The sequence below is a fragment of the Natrix helvetica genome (genome assembly GCF_964273705.1).
Source record: "Natrix helvetica genome assembly, chromosome: 2".
Lineage (NCBI taxonomy): Eukaryota > Metazoa > Chordata > Lepidosauria > Squamata > Natricidae > Natrix > Natrix helvetica.
The window spans coordinates 75,230,056-75,248,856 of NC_138552.1; the positions used below are offsets into that span (position 1 = coordinate 75,230,056).

General features: G+C 37.2%; 1 protein-coding gene across 7 annotated transcripts in view; it reads left to right on the forward strand.

Moving 5' to 3' along the window:
- Positions 1 to 18,157, forward strand: part of SMARCA2 (SWI/SNF related BAF chromatin remodeling complex subunit ATPase 2) — a 120,588-nt gene extending 102,431 nt beyond the window's left edge. For 6 of the 7 annotated variants that reach the window (XM_081942061.1, XM_081942062.1, XM_081942063.1 and 3 more), the window contains 5 exons: positions 10,001 to 10,106; positions 12,562 to 12,663; positions 15,212 to 15,341; positions 15,652 to 15,794; positions 17,054 to 17,935. In XM_081942061.1, coding sequence (XP_081798187.1) covers positions 10,001 to 10,106; positions 12,562 to 12,663; positions 15,212 to 15,341; positions 15,652 to 15,794; positions 17,054 to 17,089 — 517 coding nt within the window. In that variant the 3' untranslated portion in view covers positions 17,090 to 17,935. Of the gene's footprint in view, positions 1 to 10,000; positions 10,107 to 12,561; positions 12,664 to 15,211; positions 15,342 to 15,651; positions 15,795 to 17,053; positions 17,936 to 17,963 lie in introns of those variants that run through there. The other variant, XR_014174438.1, reaches the window with a different exon arrangement.
- Positions 18,158 to 18,801: the final 644 nt, after the last annotated feature.

Here is an 18,801-nt window from a genome sequence, read left to right on the forward strand (position 1 = left end):
CCTATTTTACATATATGCATTACAATACAAGGAAAATAGCAGGGCAAAATCAAGGCAGGATTCAAAGGAACCAATCCCCTATATTTGGCTATAAGAGGATGATTCTTAGAATGCAAGCTAATAAAGCTGCCTCATTTAAATACAGTTCTAGGGCGATAATTAATATTTGGGGCAGTAGCTAAATTTCAACCCAAAGAGGTCCTTTCTTCTCTTTCTTCTTAAGATGTGCCTCAAAGTGTCCTATGCAAAAACTAGAGATAGGTCTGATATGGTTCTTTTCAACAGATTTCTCTCAGATGGGGTGTTGAAGAAGGGAAGCTTTTAGGGAAAACCTCTGTAGCCCATGCATGCTCTTTTCTAAATGCGGGTAGTCCTTGACTTATGACCACAATTGAGCTCAACATTTCTGTAGCTAACTGAGACATTTGTTAAATGGGTTTTGCCCCATTTTACAATCCTTCTTGCCACAGTTGTCAAGCGAATCACTGCAGTTATTAAGTTAGTATGAAAGTTGTTAAATGGATCTAGCTTCCCCATTCACTTTGCTTGTGAGAAGGTTGCAAAAGGGGATCGTGTATTTAAAACATTCACATTAGTATAGATATTTGCCAGAGTGAACTAGCTGCATTTATTTAAGTTGGCTTTTGTTTTTGAGATTCTCCAAAATCCATCTTTGACATAATATTGCAAAGGTTATTTATATGTATTTAAGAAACAGATATTCTTAGACTTTACTTTTTTCCAGAGAAACTTTAAAAAATGGTGCCACTAAGTATGGGTCCACAAAAATTAACTGTGAGTGAAATAACTCTGTTGTGTTGAATTAGTAAGCACTTTCCAGGGGATTTCTGCTCATTTTTTGTAAAAACAAAACTTTATTCATTGCACTAACTCTTGCAAATCTGTTGTAGAGCAGAAGTAAAGTTCTCCAAATAAGAGCTTTTTGGCAAAACTTTTCAATAATTCTGGTGAAATGACTTGAATAACTGTTTAAAGTTGCCTGATTTTACAAAGAATATTTTCCATAATGTAAAATAACAAATAAGTACATTGAACTCTTAGTTTTCACAAGTTGAAGAATGACTCAGTGTGAAATAATTAAACCAATCTTAGCTGCAATCCTAAAGAGAATCAACAGGGATGAACAAATCAACCTATTTTTGATGGCATGTGACCATTTCATATTTACAGTAGAACCTCTGGTCACAAACGCTTCTGACCACAACCAAATTGGGTTCCGACCAAAAAAATGCACATTTTTTTTTCTGCAGCCGATTTTTCCTTCTGCACCATTTTTTGGGGGTAAGCACCAAATTTCCAAAATTAGGTTCAGGTCATGACCAAATCGGGTTGCAACCAAAGTTAGGGAACGAATTATGGTCGTGACCAGAGGTTCTACTGTATTTAGTTAAAACTTTGCTTTGTCTGATTTCCATCTGTGTCAGTTTCCATGTCGCAATAAATAACAACATAATATATTTATATCTATTTTATGTATAGCTTTCATAATTTATGCAAATTACACACACACACGTATATATACATACATACATATAACATACGTGTGTGTGTCAGTGGTGATTTCCGGATCCCGTTGCAACCAGTATGTATGTATGTATACATACATATATACATATAAACACACACATGCATACATACATACATATAACATACGTGTGTGTGTCAATGGTGGGTTCCGGAGCCGTTGCAACCATACTGGGGCCTGTTGTCCTCCACATGAACACACATGCGATGCGCGCATGCATCATACCTTCCAGAAATGCCTCCGGGACGCTGCAGCAGCTCGGTGGAGCATCGTGCAGGTACTGTATACGCCATGCACAGAAGCGCTGAAGGCTTTAAAGGACAGGTAAGGTGCTCGGGCGGGCAGGTGGGCCCTCTGGAGCACCGTACCGGAACGGTATCCAGTGCTCCAGGCAGGCTCCAGTACAGCCGGAGCGGGCATACCATCTGCAACCCACCACTGGTGTATGTGTATTGCACGTCTTTGAAACTTAAAAGTGAACAATATAATATATATGAATAAAAGTAATATGATCCAATGGAGAGGAATAGTTGAATTCTTTGAGAGAAATATAGCTGGAGTTTTAATTATGAATAGAAGGTCTAAAATGCAAATCAGAAAGTTCAAGTTGTTGTAATATAGGTTGTTGTGGCTATATACAAAACTAGTAATTTGTCGGTTAATGATAGTTGCATGTTATGCTCCAGTGGAAAAATCAAATACGAATTGAGGGGAAATTGTTCAATGTTTGAACAAGTATAATCTAAGGGAAACATTCTCTGGATAACTTAATGAAATGGAACAAGATATTACAGAAAAAGTCAAGACCATTCAATGGTCCAAGTGTGAATGAGACTAGTTAGTGAATGTCTGATTAGGAAACAATCTTGTTTGAAATACATGATTAAAGCATAATTTGCAAGAATAACAATAAATAAAGAAGCATGATGGATTTGATTATTTATGCTGAATGATTTAGAGAATGGGTGAAATCTCTAACTATTATGAGAGGTTTTAAATGTGAGAAACAAAGGTTCCTTGGTGCTCTCTGAGCTTGCTTGTTTTCTGGCAGGCGTTTCATTACCCTAACTAGGTAACATCAACAGTGCTAGTAAGGAGTGGGGTTTGCTGTCAATATATTCTGGTGTCTTGCTCTGTCAGTGTTGATGGGGGTGGTCCTAGAGAGTCTTTGGTTGAGCTGTTTACTGTTGACTTTTTTGGCAGCTTCTTGATTGAGGTATATTGTTTATTTGATTGTTGGTCTGATGTTAGCCTTGGAGTAATCGATGCAGATTGTTGGTGGAGAAGTGCTTAGTTTTTTTGTTCTTTTTGGGTTGGGTGAGGGTCTATTTTGCACAGTATACAGATGTTAATGTCTATGTGTCTATTGATGGCTGATTTGTCAGGTTCACAGCTTCTCTGTGATGGGCCCAGCCCTCTGGAACGACCTTCCCCCCCCCCCCCCCGACATTAGGACTACCACTGATCTCCACTCCTTCCGCAAGAAACTCAAGACCCACTTGTTCCAACTAGCCGGCCTGGCGTAATTACAACTTATTCACTAATCCTCCTGGCGATTTTTAAATTTTTAAAATATTTAGGGTAGTTTTTTAAGGTTATTTTAATTTCTATTATTACTGTAATATTTGCTAAGTAATTGTTGTTATAAGTTTTTACCCCCTCCATGCAAACTTGTCATATATATTGCTGATTGTACGCCGCCCCGAGTCCCTTTGAGGAGAGGGAGCGGCTTATAAATCAAATAAATAAATAAATAAATAAATTTAGAAATTCCCTGGCGTAGTTCAGACTTGGCTTGGTCTAGAATGGTCCCATTTTCCCAATTGAATCTATGATTAATTCTGTCTATACGTTGTGAAATTGAAGAGTTTTCATCATGTCTTCTGACTTGCTAGTTGGTCTTTGTGGATGCATTCTGCCATTCTCCTGCCTCTTTTGTCCTACATAGTAGTTGTTGTGGTCCTTACATTGTATGTTGCAGATTATGTCTGTTTTTTTCTGGGGTTGTTGGGTCTTTTGGTCTGCTTAGGATGTTTTGAAGGGCTTTAGTTGGCTTGTGTGATTGCACTGATCTGTTGGTAGTTTCTAAGACATTCTTGATGTGTGACAGTGTAATTCTTTTTGGGGCTTCTGTTGGTTGTGCTGTATTGGATTGAGTGGTCAGGGACTTTTTGGTAAAGTTATGGAGGGAGCTAAGAAAACAGGCGTGAAATCTGTTTGCCACACAGTGAAAATAATTATATTACAAAAGCCACAGAATAATCTTATAGAATTATACTAATGGAAAAAACGAAATACATGTTTTGGGCTGAAGAGACTAAAAATAGGCTGTAGATGAACAAAAAAAGAGAAACTGCTGTGAAAAATGAGGATGTAAGAATATGATTGAAAAGAGCAAGGAACAGCTAAGAGAAACTAAAAAAAGAACTTGCCATGATGGAAATAAACTATTGTTTTGGAAGTGAGTGAAGAGGCTTAAACAAGAAGCTTTCAGAAGAGAAGGGAATTAAAAATAAAAGTGTTGAACACAATTGAGGGAAAGCTGGGTAGAGAATGTTAGAGGTTTATAATATGAACAATAGAGATTTCAGGTCTAGAAATGAAACAGATGCTTTAAATATTAGTGTTCAAGAAAAAAATTGGCAAGGCTGCCGGTGTAGCTAGTATAATTGAAGAAACATTAAATATGGAAATGGTTTTCTTATGGAATGATTTACAACTTGTTAATGTGTGCATGAAGATTTCAACCTATGCTTGATGAATGAAATAATGCTTGTTCCTCTATACAAAGGGAAAGTTAGGAAGAGTACATGGAAACACTGTTTGTTAAGTGCCCTAAGAAAATACTTGGCAGAATTTTGTTTAAAATTCTGCTGCATGTGATAAGTAATATATGGTTGAAATATGCTTTAAAAAATAGATGAAATGTCTAGCAAATGGGAGCAGGTAGTAAGATAAGGATGTGCAAGTCTCCTTGCTTGTCTAATGTATTTATGTATAAGGAACAGCTGTCTTAAACATATGTTGGTTGGTAATGGAGAAATATGTATACATTTTATACCTATGATGTATTTTGGTCTGAGAACCCAAATAATGTGCAGAAAATGTTAGGTTAACTTGTATGATGCAATGAGAATCATTATCTCTCATGGAAGACCAAGATAATACTGTTTGATAGGAAAAATAAAATGATCAATTGCAAGTTATACATATATGGCAACAAATAGCAATTTGTTGAATGTGTGTCCCTTTTGTAGAATTTTTATTAAAGGGTGAATTAATGGAAATGTTCAGAAATATAAATAGTAATAGAAATATGTGTGTGATCTCCGGTAAGGAATAATTGTTACAAGAGGAGAAAATAACCGGGTATACAAACCTGTTTCTGCTCATTTGCTCATTATATGAGAGTGTTTTTAGAAGTGAGAGTTGTGTGTATTGTGAGAAATCTAAACATGAATACAGTTGCAATGGAGCACTCCAGAATTCTATGTGGTAAAGGGAGAAGAAATAGGATAAAGAATGGATAGGGGCTGAATGAATGGGATTGAGTATAAAACTGAACAACCAGTACAAAAGAAGTTTAGTGAAGTGATTTGGTAATACAGCACAAAAGGATGACATTGCAAACCAAATTTAAAAAGAGTGAGTAGGTCAAGAGGAAGGAGAAGTCTGAGAAAGAGGTGGGCGGATGGACTTTTATGAACTCCTCGAAAAGAAAGTGGTGAAATAGGAAAAGGCAATGAATGAATCACTTTACTGATGTGGTACAACTGAGGATGGTTTGCTAGAATTGTATGAAAAGATATATTGAATGATATAAAGCTATATTAAACAGCAAGAGGAGTGAGGGAGGGGAGGGGAAGAGACCCAAAAGTGCTTTTTCAAAAGGCAACTGGACTAAGTTTTCCCTTGAAGACGTTTCATTTTTCATCCAAGAAGTTTCTTCAGTTCTGACTGACTTCTTGGATGAGAAGTGAAACGTCTTCAAGTAAAAACAATGTCCAGTTGCCTTTTGAAGAAGCACCTTTGGGACAACCATGATCTAGATGACTAAGAATCTCCATAGACCTGGGAAAAGAGAGTTTTTCAGGCAATACAGTCACGTAACTGGTTTTCTTCTTAATCTTCCTTTGCAGAGGAATATGTGCACATAGCCCAAATTCTCAAAAGGAAATGATCTCGTTGTGGTTTAGGAACTTCATAAAATTGCCTACCAGCCAATAATTCTCCTCAAATCTAGAAAGTGCATGAGTTAAGCAGTATTAGATCGGGACAACTTAGTTATTGTCATAGTGCACAGTAAATTTCAGAATAGAAAATAAAAAATGGAAAAACCTATTCAGCCTTGCAAGTCCCATAAACTGTCACTTTTGAACAGTTGCTCAGACATAGTACATAGGGTCTTCAACAACTCACCACAGTTATCTTGCCTCAGACAGCTCACCACAACCAATTTGCTGCGGCCAACTTGCCATGGACAACTCTCCACAGGACAAGTTACACTAATCTCGAAGAAATATTCAAATAGACCTATTAAAGAAAGGATGCCAAAGGAAGGACAAAATAAAGTGTGAATGACAAGAATTAAAATATTTTAAAATTTATTTTAAATAATTAAATGGAATTGTCCTGCAGCGAGTTGTCCTGTGGCATCTTGGCCATGGCAAGTTGTGCTGTGGTGACTTGGCTGTGCAGAGTTAGCTATGGTGAGTTGATTATTGCCAATTGGCTGTGGCGAGTGGATTGAGGCAAATTGTCTCATTCCGTTGTGGATCTCCACCTATTTTAGAAGGCTATTGCTATGTCCATTTTTATTACCACAACAGTAATTTGAGGGTCAAGTTGGGTGGAAGTGGATTGACTAGCCCAGAGTTACCCAAGGAACATTAATGTCTGAGGATATGATACTTATACATAAATTTTCACAAGTGCTTTAAAGAGGACAAACGTCGCAACATTTTGAACAAAAATACTGCCTTGGTAGCTAATGCTCTCTAACCTTTGAACAGGGTAAACTAAATTTCAGGCTTAAGCAACTTCATCAAGATAGGGATCGACCCTTTCCCATTTCTTTTTTTCTCATTCCACTTAGCACAGTGAGTAGGTCACATTTCATACATCAAAGCATTCCTTTTTATTATGGGATGTCCATTGGCATTAATGGTGCCTGATTGCACCTCACACTTCACTGCGTTCAATGCTTTGTTAAGCATGCCTTTCCTAGGAATAAGACTCAGATGTAAAAGATCCCTGTTCTATTATCCATCGATTGTAAAATTCAGGTCTCTGTCCGACTTTGCCTTTCAAATTGTGGTTATAAGAATATGAATCCTGTGTTAATACACAGTCTGAAGCCAAAATTATGAAATGCATATAGTGTAGAATTTGATTTTTTTATGATTGCTCATCTACGCTAGAACTGTCTCATGAGGAAAATAATTTTGCAATACCATAATTACATTAATGAGGACAGATCATACCGTAAGTTGTTAGTAAAATAATTTTCCTATCTTAATAGCTTGGATCCATGTGGGTTTGTTCATAAAAGTAGAAAATATTTCCATTTTTTCTCTATTTTTTCTAGAGATTGCAGAATCAGAATGGTTCTGATTGCAGAACGGTTCCTAAGTGTTGGTGTTTGTTTTGTAGTTAAGTATTATTCTCTGGGTTTAGGTATCCCATGCGCCCCAATCGTTGATACAGGTTGATAGATTTTGATGCATTTGCTTAGGAATTCACTTAATTCCAGACTGAGGATATCTATGTGGTCAGTTATTCCACATCTCGGCATGTATTAAAAACATGAAGAAAGATCATTTCGGGAATCCTCAAATCTCAGGCGGAGATGTCACTTGTTAAAACAGTTCCTTTGTTGAATTTAGGAAATAAGAAATGTCCATTTTAGATTCATACTTGAAGAGCTTAGATGGCACAGTGGTTAGAGTGCAATACTGCAGGCTACTTCAGCTGAGTGCTAGCTGCAGTTCGGCAGTTCCGCTCAAGGTTGACTCATCCTTCCATCCTTCCAAGGTGGGTAAAATGAGGACCCAGATTGTTGGGGGCAATACGCTGACTCTATAAAACCGCTTAGAGAGGACTGTAAAAGCACTATGAAGTGGTATACAAATCTAAATGCTATTACTATGCTTTGCTTCAGAATTTTGCTTCTACGCTTGCTTAGAACCAGTTCTGTAGAAACCTATAAAGTTAAAGATACATTGATTGTAATTAACAATATTGAACATATCATTCAATATTAGTGTAGCGTAACGTGAAAATCACTCTTTGATGAGGTACAGGTAGTCCTTGACTTAACAACCACAATTGAGCTCAAAAGTTATGTTGCTAAGTGAGACATTTGTTGAGTTTTCCCCAATTTTACGATCTTTTCTTGTTAAGTGAATCACTGCAGTTATTCAATTAATAAAATAGCCGTTAAATCCATCTGTTTCCCCCATTGATTCTGCTTGTCAGATGGTCACAAAAAAGGGATCACATGACCTAGGAACATAGCAACTGTCATAATATAAACCAATTGCCAAGTGCCTGAATTTTGATCATGTGACCACCGAGATGCTGCAGCAGTCATAAGTGTGAAAAATGTCACCAGTCACGTTTTTCAGTGCCATTGTATCTTCTAACGGTCACTAAATGAAATGCGGTCAGTTGGGGACTACCTGTATCTAGATAGTGCTATAGATAGTGCTAATCTCTACAAAGCCATAAACATTTCCTATTTATTTGTATTTGTTTCCTTTTAAATTTTGAATTAATACTGAATTATTAACAATGGAATGCTACCAGAGTTTTCAGTAAAAATAATCTGATAGGCCCTTTGAGGGCACAGTTGTGAGAGGCATCTACATTTGAACTTCAAATGTATTCCTGTTTATCCCATAGGGTGTTTTTGAAATAAGGGAGTTGCTTTCCAGAATGGTAAGACATGTGTATAATGTATAAATACACATAAACATATAAGTCACAGTCTCTATTTGCTTGCTTATTTGTGTGGAAAAATAGTAGAACTCACTGCAATTATAACACTGAAATGCCACTCATATTTCTGTACATTCCATTAATTTATACAGGTCCTATGGCTTTTCAGCATATAATCTGGTAGTTGCTAGGCAACCAAAAGAGAAATAGTGAACGCAATTTTTTATGTTTGGTAGATCTCTCTCCCTCTTTCATGTGTGCATGTGTGTGTCTAAAATATGTTATTTGAAACAGAAACGTACATATTAAAATGGGATTAGCCTGCATATTAATCATAATTTACTTAGCATATCCTTGATTGCAACCATTACATTTTTCTTCTTAGAAGAATGCCTAATAGATTTATTTTTTTCAACCTTGATGTACATTTGCACACAAAGACAGATACAACATCTTTTTTGTGAAGCACAGAAATCAATGGATGGGTGCCCCCCTCCCCCCGGGGCCGGGGCATAATTCAATATTCTGATGCGGGTGTAAGAACATACATTAAGCAAGGCACTACCGTATCTTTGGCAAAATACCTTTATTCAGTGCTTTTGAAAACATTATTAAACAAAGCTAGCCTATGGCAAATCCAGGTTCCTCCTTGCAAAAGAATTGCATTGATAACACATTTCTTGAATATTAAAACACAAGAACTATCCTTTTTTCTTGTCTTTTAAAGCAAACTGGATGAAGCAAATTCCCTTTTTAGCAAGCATGAAGAGCTCACAAAGTAACACCACAATAGAAAACGCCTTTTTCTCTCTATATAAATACCCAGCTGATTCTGGCTCTTTTGCATCACTCTTGTCTGTTGTAATAGTTCATCCACAATCTTTTTTTTTATTGAAGTTCAAAAGTTGACTGAATGAAGACTGTCCCAAATTGACTTCATTAGGAATTGTTAGACTACGATTGTTTCATGCACAGATCTGGCTTATTGGCAAAGTGTGTTATGTAAATAAGCAAAGGAATTGCAGATAAAATATTCCAGACTGGCACTGTAGTCTGCAGTTACATCCTGTTGCCAAGATAATAAAGATGTACAGCTGTGCTGCACTTGCATTGAAATTCATTAAAACCTGCAGTTTCTGGATAGTTTGGATGTGACTTCAGATGCTAAAAATGATTATTTGTTTCTGCTGGGATACAAATCCATGAGGTAAGTTATGAATATCATGACTGAAAAGCTACCATGGTTCTGAAATGCCAAACAGCAGGATCTTTTCTTAATGATAATAGCATTGGAAATGTTTTTAAAAAGATATTTTGCATATTAAATGCCAAGTCTGGCAATTTCCCAGGGAAAATTACTTTTGAATGGGGCCCTAGTAATTGGTAGTTTAAATTCACAATATTTGTCTTGGCTCCTATCCCTATCAGGACACGGTCTACGAATGCCCATGGAGAATAGAATCAATGCATTGCTTCTTGTCACTTATTAATGTTTTGCTTCCTTCTTTTCTACAGTTCGGGACGGCAGTTAAGTGAAGTCTTCGTTCAGCTGCCTTCTCGAAAAGAATACCCAGAATATTATGAGCTAATTAGAAAACCAGTGGACTTCAAAAAAATTAAGGTCAGTATAATTTTGATTGCATTTGAATGTATTTGTCATTAATTAAAATTATTATGTAAATATTTGCACACAATGAACATAAAAATATTGCTTGCTATGAACCTTCATAAGTAATATTAAATTGTGAATAAATTGTTATTGAAAACAAATTCTTGAGAATATAACATAGCCTAGTTTGTTGAAGGCATCTATTGGAGACGAGCCATCCCAGATGGGAGAAGGGCTCAAGCAAGGAATCAGCCTAGACTCATTATGTAAATGCAAGAGGTTATTGGATCAGTATGAAGTACCGTATTTTTCGGAGTATAAGTCGCACCTTTTTTCCTCAAAAAAGAGGCTGAAAATCTGGGTGCGTCTTACACATCGAATACAGCATTTTTTGCCTCCCGAAGCCCCCTTCCTTCATCAAAATGTCCATGCATGCCCTTATGGAGGCTTTCAGAGAGCTCCTGGGGGCTGGGGAGAGCAGAACAGAGCACAAAACGGGCCGTTTTCTGCCCCTCCCCCCAGCAGCACCCAATAAGCCTCCATAAGGCTATGCATGCAATTTTTTTGACAAAAAAAAACAGGCTCTTTTTTGCTCGTTTTTGGGGGACCCATCCCCCCCCAGAGCACTCTGCAAGCCCCCCTCCAAGGCCATTCATGCTTTTGGGGGAGGGGAAACCGGGCCCACTTTCGTGAAAAACAGGCCGTTTTTAGGAGGTTTGCAGAGTGCAAAAACTTTTTTTCCCCTTTTGGAAACCTCTAACTGATTGATGAGAATTACATTGATCAAGTGTTGTGCCAGCAGAAATAAAATCTTAGGTGCTGCAGATTGTCAGCTATTTCCTTCTCCAGCACATGGATAAATACACCTGAAAAGATCTACCTACCTATGTTCTCTCTCTCTCTTTCTCTTTCTCTCTCTCTCTCTCTCTCTCTCTCTCTCTCTCTCTCTCTCTCCCTATCTACTGTATCTCTCTCTCTCCCTCCCTATCTACTGTATCTCTATCTATCTATCTATCTATCTATCTATCTATCTATCTATATATATATATATATATATATTTGTTTTCGTAGATTTTCACGGGTGTAACATACATACATACATACATACATACATACATACATATATATATCCCTCTACCTGCCTACCTACACACACACTCTGTCTCTCTACCTACCTGCTGTATTTCTCTCTATCCCTCTCCCTACCTACCTACCTAAATGAGGTCAAATTCTGATATGATGTATGTAAAATTAGGCAAATTTCAACTGCCCACTGTTAATTCACCACCAATCGCAATATATTATTCTGTTTATTTTATTTTTTTAGTATTATTGTTTTAATGCTTTTATTTGCTAGTTTTGACCATAATAAAGATTGATTGATTGGCACAAGAAGTCTAGGTCTGACATGCCACCCCCAAATGCCTTAGAGTCTTTTCCAGGCAAAAGCTGCCAGCCTGAGGAGATTCCTGTACTATAGGCAAAGAACAATAAAGTAGATAGCTTGAATTCTATATGTATGGGTCTGATCATTTGTTCCTGACAGCATCTGCACAAACTCTGGGAAGTTTATTTTTTTTTAAATGACCAGGTTGTTAATAAAAAATCCAAAGTTTTTTTTAATTAAAAAGCTTTATTGAGATGCATGAGGGAGCATAAAACAAGAGCCAGCTTCGGGGAATATTTAAGCTATCTTAAACATAGTTTAAAACAAGCCTTCCAGGAAGCAGGTGCTCCTTCTGAAGCTTCTACTCAATCAGGAAAATTACACTGACAGAAAAGAGTGTTATCTTCAATGACTTATCACTTTCTCCCATTTCTGAGAGGCCCCTGAAATTTATAGAGACCTTCAACAATTGAAAGGAAGGTAGTACTTGCACTGCTGAAGTGTGTGAGATAGAAAATAACCAACAAAACTCAGATACTGCTCTTACTGATGGAATAAACATTGCATTTAACCCATGGATTTCATTATAGCTACATTTAGTTTTAGTGAATTTGAATGTTGTACTTTCTCACATTGTGATGTATATGTAAACAGTAACAACATAAATATTATTCTTTATAAGCTTATTAAAGTCCTTGTAGTACATAGCAGCTTTAGGTACATCAATGGGGTATGCACCACTAAAGCTTCTAGTATTTTCATTTTTCTGGCACATATACATTTTTACCTGAATTAGACACATAGCTTCTTGAAAGTTATCATTTGTAATTCTTCTTTTCATTCAATGTTGTTCTCTGTTCTTCGTTCAATATGTGGAGAATTTTGGCATTTTTCTGAATAAGGGCTGCTATGTTTGCCCTATTTAATTAGTTGACAGGGTATAGTACTTAAATCATTTAGAACAAAACTGCATCTGTTTTATTCTGAGTTATGTTGTTAATTAATTAATTTTATGTGTGATTTTTTTCCCCTTTCAATCTTTCCCTCTGCCCTTTCTTTTAAAAAATCTACTGTTTCTAGGAAAGAATTCGTAATCATAAATATCGGAGTCTCAGTGACTTGGAGAAAGATGTCATGTTGTTGTGTCACAATGCCCAGACCTTCAACTTAGAAGGATCACAGGTCTGATTCAAATAATCTATGATACTAAGGCCATTGATGTATGTATTTGCATTGAATACTGTGTACAATCTGGATCCCTTTGGGCCATTCAATTTGAAATTTCAACTTCCAATTCTTAGTGGGAACTGAAATCAGCACAATTGAAGAGTGCTGGATTGTCATACTCTGCTATTCATTGAGCATGAGAGTAGGAAATACTGGCACTAAAAATGTTATCATAGGTCTACATTGTGCATAATAATTTTACATAAAATAATTTTAAATCTATTTGTTTCGGATTTAACTTAGAGGTAGTCCTCACTTAACGGCCATTCATTCAGCAGCTGTTCAAAGTTACAATGTGCCGAATGAATGGTACTTATGCCCAGTCCCCAAAACCATTGTAATGTCCAATCAAAGTTGGAGGCTGGGCAACTCATCTCACTTATAACTGCAGGGATACTTCAACTCTCCCCGTCTCTGACCTTTTGGCCACTCTGCACAATGGCACTCCTCAGCAGTCTCAGCTGGCTTCCATGGCCCCTGCCACAACATAAATCCCTTGCCATCCTGTGTTTTACAGGCCATAGCCATGCCCAGTTAACTTTGGCCATCTTCTTCCCACTGCTGACAAGGCAGGATCAGCCTGGTCCTATGAGAGGCAGCCATTGACTATGAGTCTTCTTTCCAAGATTGTTTTTGCAGTTCTCCAAATAGCACATACCATTGTCACAAGGTTTCTAAGGCATTGGTACACTTTCCACAGCTCTTCCAAAACATTGCAAGAATGGCACGTACAATTTGGAAAATGAAGGTCAGGGCCTTCTCGCAGGGTTTTTAGACGACTTCAGAATCCTTGTGAAGTTGCATTGCAGATCATCAGTTGAGCCCATGATGCCAGGAAGCAGACACAATCCTAGAGGATAAAGACGGTTAAGGGGGAATCTAAAACTGGCAGGGCTGAGAACTGCATATATGCACGCTGCTTTCATTTTGCAGTTATATTCTGGCAAGGACGTAGACTTCCCCAAAATCAAGCATCTTATACCTTGCTTCTGTTCAGTTGAAAAACAGTGTAGAAAGGAATGATTTGTTCATTTAATTCTTTAAATTGTAGTGGAAAGTTTGGTGATTTGGGGGGGGGGGGGGGGTTAAAGATGCAACTCAACTTCCTGGACTGATTGGAGTACAAGAGTTCTCCAACACCGGAACATTATGAATACTTTTGGAAGATTTATGTTCAGAAAATGGCAAATTATCCCTTGAAGTGACCAGTTTGAGAATCTCTGGAACACTGTTTTTTATGCAACTGCACAACACAAGATTTAGAATCACAGTTCTCATTGCTTTTTTCGGGAATAATGCTGAATTCCAAAGAGAGATCTTATAAATCTTAAAGGCTTCAAAGACCATTCTCCAACGCTATTGACAGAGGGGACACTATATCACTCCTAATGAATATTCTATAGTCTTAGCACTATAGCTTGCACGTTTATTGCACAAGGAAGCCTAAAGGTAATAAGAATCCCAAACTAGTTTTAAAAGCAATAAACCATCTAGTTTACACCTATTATCTCTGATCATCTGAAATGCAAGTTAAGTGTCTTCATATCTATAAAATGGCTTTGAGTTGTTGTAGTCGTATTAAACATCGCTTGCAATAGTACCAGTTGATTTGAGAAGGAAGATTAATTTTCAAACCTTCTTTTGCAAATACAGTTATACAAAAAAGTAATGTAATACAGAACTCGGGGTCTTTTTAGTGATATAAGCTGATAAAATAAAATATTTTTTTTAAATTATTTGAAAAATTTGAGAGATCAGGAACTGACTGTAAGATTGAGTGCTTGTTCCCTCTAGCCCCATAGGTTCTGTGCATAAAAATCATTTCCCCCTTATGTCATGGCCTAGGTTAGGGGTGTCCAATGTTGGCAACTTTAAGATCTGTGGACTTTAATTCCCGAAATTTCCCAGCCAGCAATTGGCATTAACTAGGTTGAAATCATTAGAGATATAAATCTTAAATAACGATTCAGGGTCTTAATGATAAGCCAAAACAATTTTCAGGAGGGCAACTGGAGTTAGGATACTGCAATAGTTTCTAACATTTTACAGCAACTATGGCCTGAGCACTTTAGATACTTACAGTTTATTTCATAAAGGTTCTGTTACCAGCAAATATGAGCCATTTTATTTTTCTGCCATAATTATCACCCAAGGACTTTGCCTATTTCATGTTGAATATATAGTTAGACTATAATCTAAATCTTAATTAGAGTTTCCCATGGAAGGCTTTAATAGCATTAGTACTGCACAATTAAATAATTTAGGCATAAAAATAGGCTGGGAAATGTGAAAAGCACTATAATATGGAAGCTCACTTAATTTAGTGCATAAAAAATTAACACTGCTATTTGCTATAACATACATGTAAGAAGAATGATGTCTTGTTCAGGGAGAGAAGAGACCATGCTCTCTGTTGGTTTGAATAGAAAATAACCTTCCATGCTGTGGATTTTTGATGAAGCGAAGCTTACATTTCCGACACACGTTTGCTTTCATGCTCCAGATCTATGAGGACTCCATTGTTCTTCAGTCAGTCTTCAAAAGTGCACGGCAGAAGCTTGCCAAAGAAGATGAAAGTGAGGACGACAGCAACGAGGAAGAAGATGATGAGGAAGACGAGTCAGAATCTGAATGTAAGTCTTTCATTCAAAATTAGGAACAAGCAATCTGCCTTTTTGGCAAACTGACCGTCTTTGCCATTCAAGACGTAACTAGAGAAAGTTCCATTTGGGCCAGTAAAATAACAATAAAAAGAGAGTTCTTACCATTCAGATTATTTCAAGCTAAGTAATATATTTTCATGGCTTAGCTGTGTTTTTTGTAAATCTATGGGTCAGAAAAAGGAACGGTGAGGAAATCCCTTATAGAGTGGGACATACATGTTTGTTTTAAGAGTATCAGTTTTGGCATTCAAGTTCTCAACATTTTTTTCCTCTTTCTCAGCAAAATCTGTGAAAGTGAAAATTAAGCTAAACAAGAAAGAGGACAAAAACCGAGATAAAGGGAAAGGCAAGAAACGCCAGGTTCGGGTCAAAGCCAAACCGGTTGTGAGTGATGATGATAGTGATGAGGATCAAGATGAAAATGTAAGTACGGCCCAATTGAATCACTGATATCTTTTCTTTTCCTTTCTTTTCTTTACTCTTCACTGCAATTGGTTTTACACGTACTAATCTTTCTACATTAATATTATGGAGGAGATCGAAATTTTTTAAAAAGAAGTAAGCGGTGAAGTTTGCAGTCTGCTTTCTATCCACTTATGGCATATTTGGACAAAAATATCAAAAGTGGTGTGCAGCTTGTCCTAAACATCAAAGTAGATAGTAGTTCTCAAGCCCACAGCAAGTCACCCAGAGGATTATATCTCAATGCATTTTTCAAAAATCCTATGGAGTATGACCAAGCCTGTACATAAAATAGCTCTCTAATCTTAGTCTGTCAGTACAAAAGCTAAGTATTAGAAATTCACTGGTGTAAGAAATAGAGGTGAACGGGAGGTTATATTTTTTACTATGCTTTACTAGATTACAGCTTACTAGTGTATGTTGCTCAGAATTGAAGTCAAGCATCTTCTAAATCTAATTAATCTATTCCAAGGTGCGCCAACATATATACAGTATATCATATTTTAGAATTTAAAAAATCAGGTTACCACTAAATACAAGCACAAACCAGGGATTTACGTTCAATTCTAGAACTGAAAACACACCAAGTCACAGTAGAAACTATTCTTAGCTTTTCCTCCAAAATTGGTTCTGCGTTGGCATCCTGTTTTATAAGGGGAAGCAAAGTCAAACTCTTGTTGTTAATGAATGGAAGCCAGGAATATTTGGTGCTCCACTAGAGGCCCCATTTTATGTTCATCCAACTCCTGCATTACGAGACAGGCTGTTTGAAAGGTGGGGGTGGAGTAACAACCCCTGCTCTGAATCGTGCAGTTGTGGTGCTTCTTGAATCTTCCAATCACCAACAGAAACAAGATTCCTTCTTGCAGATCAGCTCCATCCAGTAACTTTGTAATTCATGACAGTGCCAGGTATAATCTTCACATTCCTGTGTGAAAGCCTGAGAGTAAGTTTGTGTTTGGTTTAACCGCAGGGCTTAGTGGCATAGATAACATATACCCTTCAGTGGCTCCCATAGCTCTCTGGCTTAAGACAGTTCTACTGTAAAGACTCAATGAAATTCTTCTGAAGTAGTCATCAGGAGTTAAATCCATTTAGTTCAGTAGAACCTGCATGCTCACTTAGTTCTTGATTTCCACCTCGTTTCTCTATTGCCATTCCTTTGCTCATTTTTATTTTGAGAATATTCTAACTTTTTTCCCTGTATCTCTTATATTTAGGACCAGTCAGAAGTAAGTGGAAGTGACGACGAGTGATCCACGAATATTCGTAAAGACAAAATTTCTTCTCTCGGTTTACACCCAGTGAATTCACTTGGTCAGATAGGCATCGGGGTGCTTCTGTATTTATATCATCTATAAATTAACTTTAGGGTTAGTACCAGACAAACATATTTCGTGGTGTAAAAAAATGTAACATACTGTGACCAAAAAGGCCTCAAAGGAAAAACAAACAAACAAAAACCCCTTTTGATGGGAAAAACATGGGTGGATAGTATATTTCTATGGGTTGGATTTAGCTAACTAAATGATTTGACAATTCCTGGGTTCGATATTTGATTAGATGCTCTCAACCAGCATCAGGAACGTTTTAAAATAAAAGTCTTTTGTAGCATTGCTAACCAGGAGCCATTAAAAGCAACTGGTAATTTTATTTTTCATCAGGCAATTTTCCAAGTTTTATTAGTTCTGTATCTGTTTTACATTGTGCTACATAATATGCAGTTTTGTTTAATAGCTTCTAAATGTACAGTAGCTAGTCTCTCGCCCACCCCCTACCATTTGTTGCTTCAGTTTATGCTCCATGATCTGTTGAAAAAGAAATGCTTTTTGAACTGTATACATGAAATTTATGTCTACTGTAAACTTTACTTCCCCCCCCCTCTTCTCTCCCCCCCCCTTGATTATAAAAAGTTGGATTTAAAATGCTGTTAAATATTTCAAGTATAGTATAATGAATGGCTTTTTTCATCAGATTCTTTTATGCTACCATTTATGGTTTGTTACCTTTCCTCAAAGTGTACTTAATCTTTGCTTTCTTTGCACAATGTCTTTGGTTGCAATTCATAAGCCTGAGGCAAATAAAATTCCAGTAATTTTGAAGCAATGGTCTTTTTTTTTCCTTTACCAGGGCAGGGGGTGGGGAGGAAGAGGCAGCACTGATGATCCCCACCTCCATTCGCAAGTACTGAGAGATAACTAAGGTGCTGAGTTTGGGTCAACCTCACAGACATTCATTATTGCTGCTGCTCTTTCCCAGAAGATGTGTCCCTATGGATTACACTTACTACACCTTACATACATTTCAACATTACAGTTGTTGTTGTTGTTACGCTGAGGGCTTCTCACAAATACCTTGTCAGTAGTAAGTGAACTAAAATAAAAATATATTTTAAAACTAAACAAATGCTTTTTATAACAGCAAGAATAGCTGTTAAGAAACCACATCAAAGGGAGGATCATTTTGGGACGTATTGCTTCTAGTAATGATGGATCAACTTTTTTGGGGGAGGGAATCCCATGTTGAAAGCAACAAACACTCAATGGGAATTCATCTTTTCTCCAGTTAGACATTTAGGCCAGATATTTGAAGGACCCTGTTTTCCCAGTTATATCTACCCAACCCACCACCAGAGTGGAGAGGCAGAATATGTTACAGGTCCCCTCTCTTAAGAGTTCCATTGATGGGACTAAGAAGAAGGGCCTTCTCCAAGGTGGCTCCTTCCCTGTGGAATGTCATCCCAGAAATAAGATCGGCCCACATTTTGACACTTTTTCAAAAGGTCCTGAAGACATGGTGTTGCCAATGGGCCTGGGACCCCAGAGTGATATGGAGCCCATCAAATGGTTGCGTGGACTGTAGTTGCCAGGGGGCCATGGGGGTGTATTGGTGTTTTGTTTCTGTAAGTGGCCCAAGAAAATCTGAGTGACATCATGTTATTTCTGGACTACTTAGGCACACTGGGTTT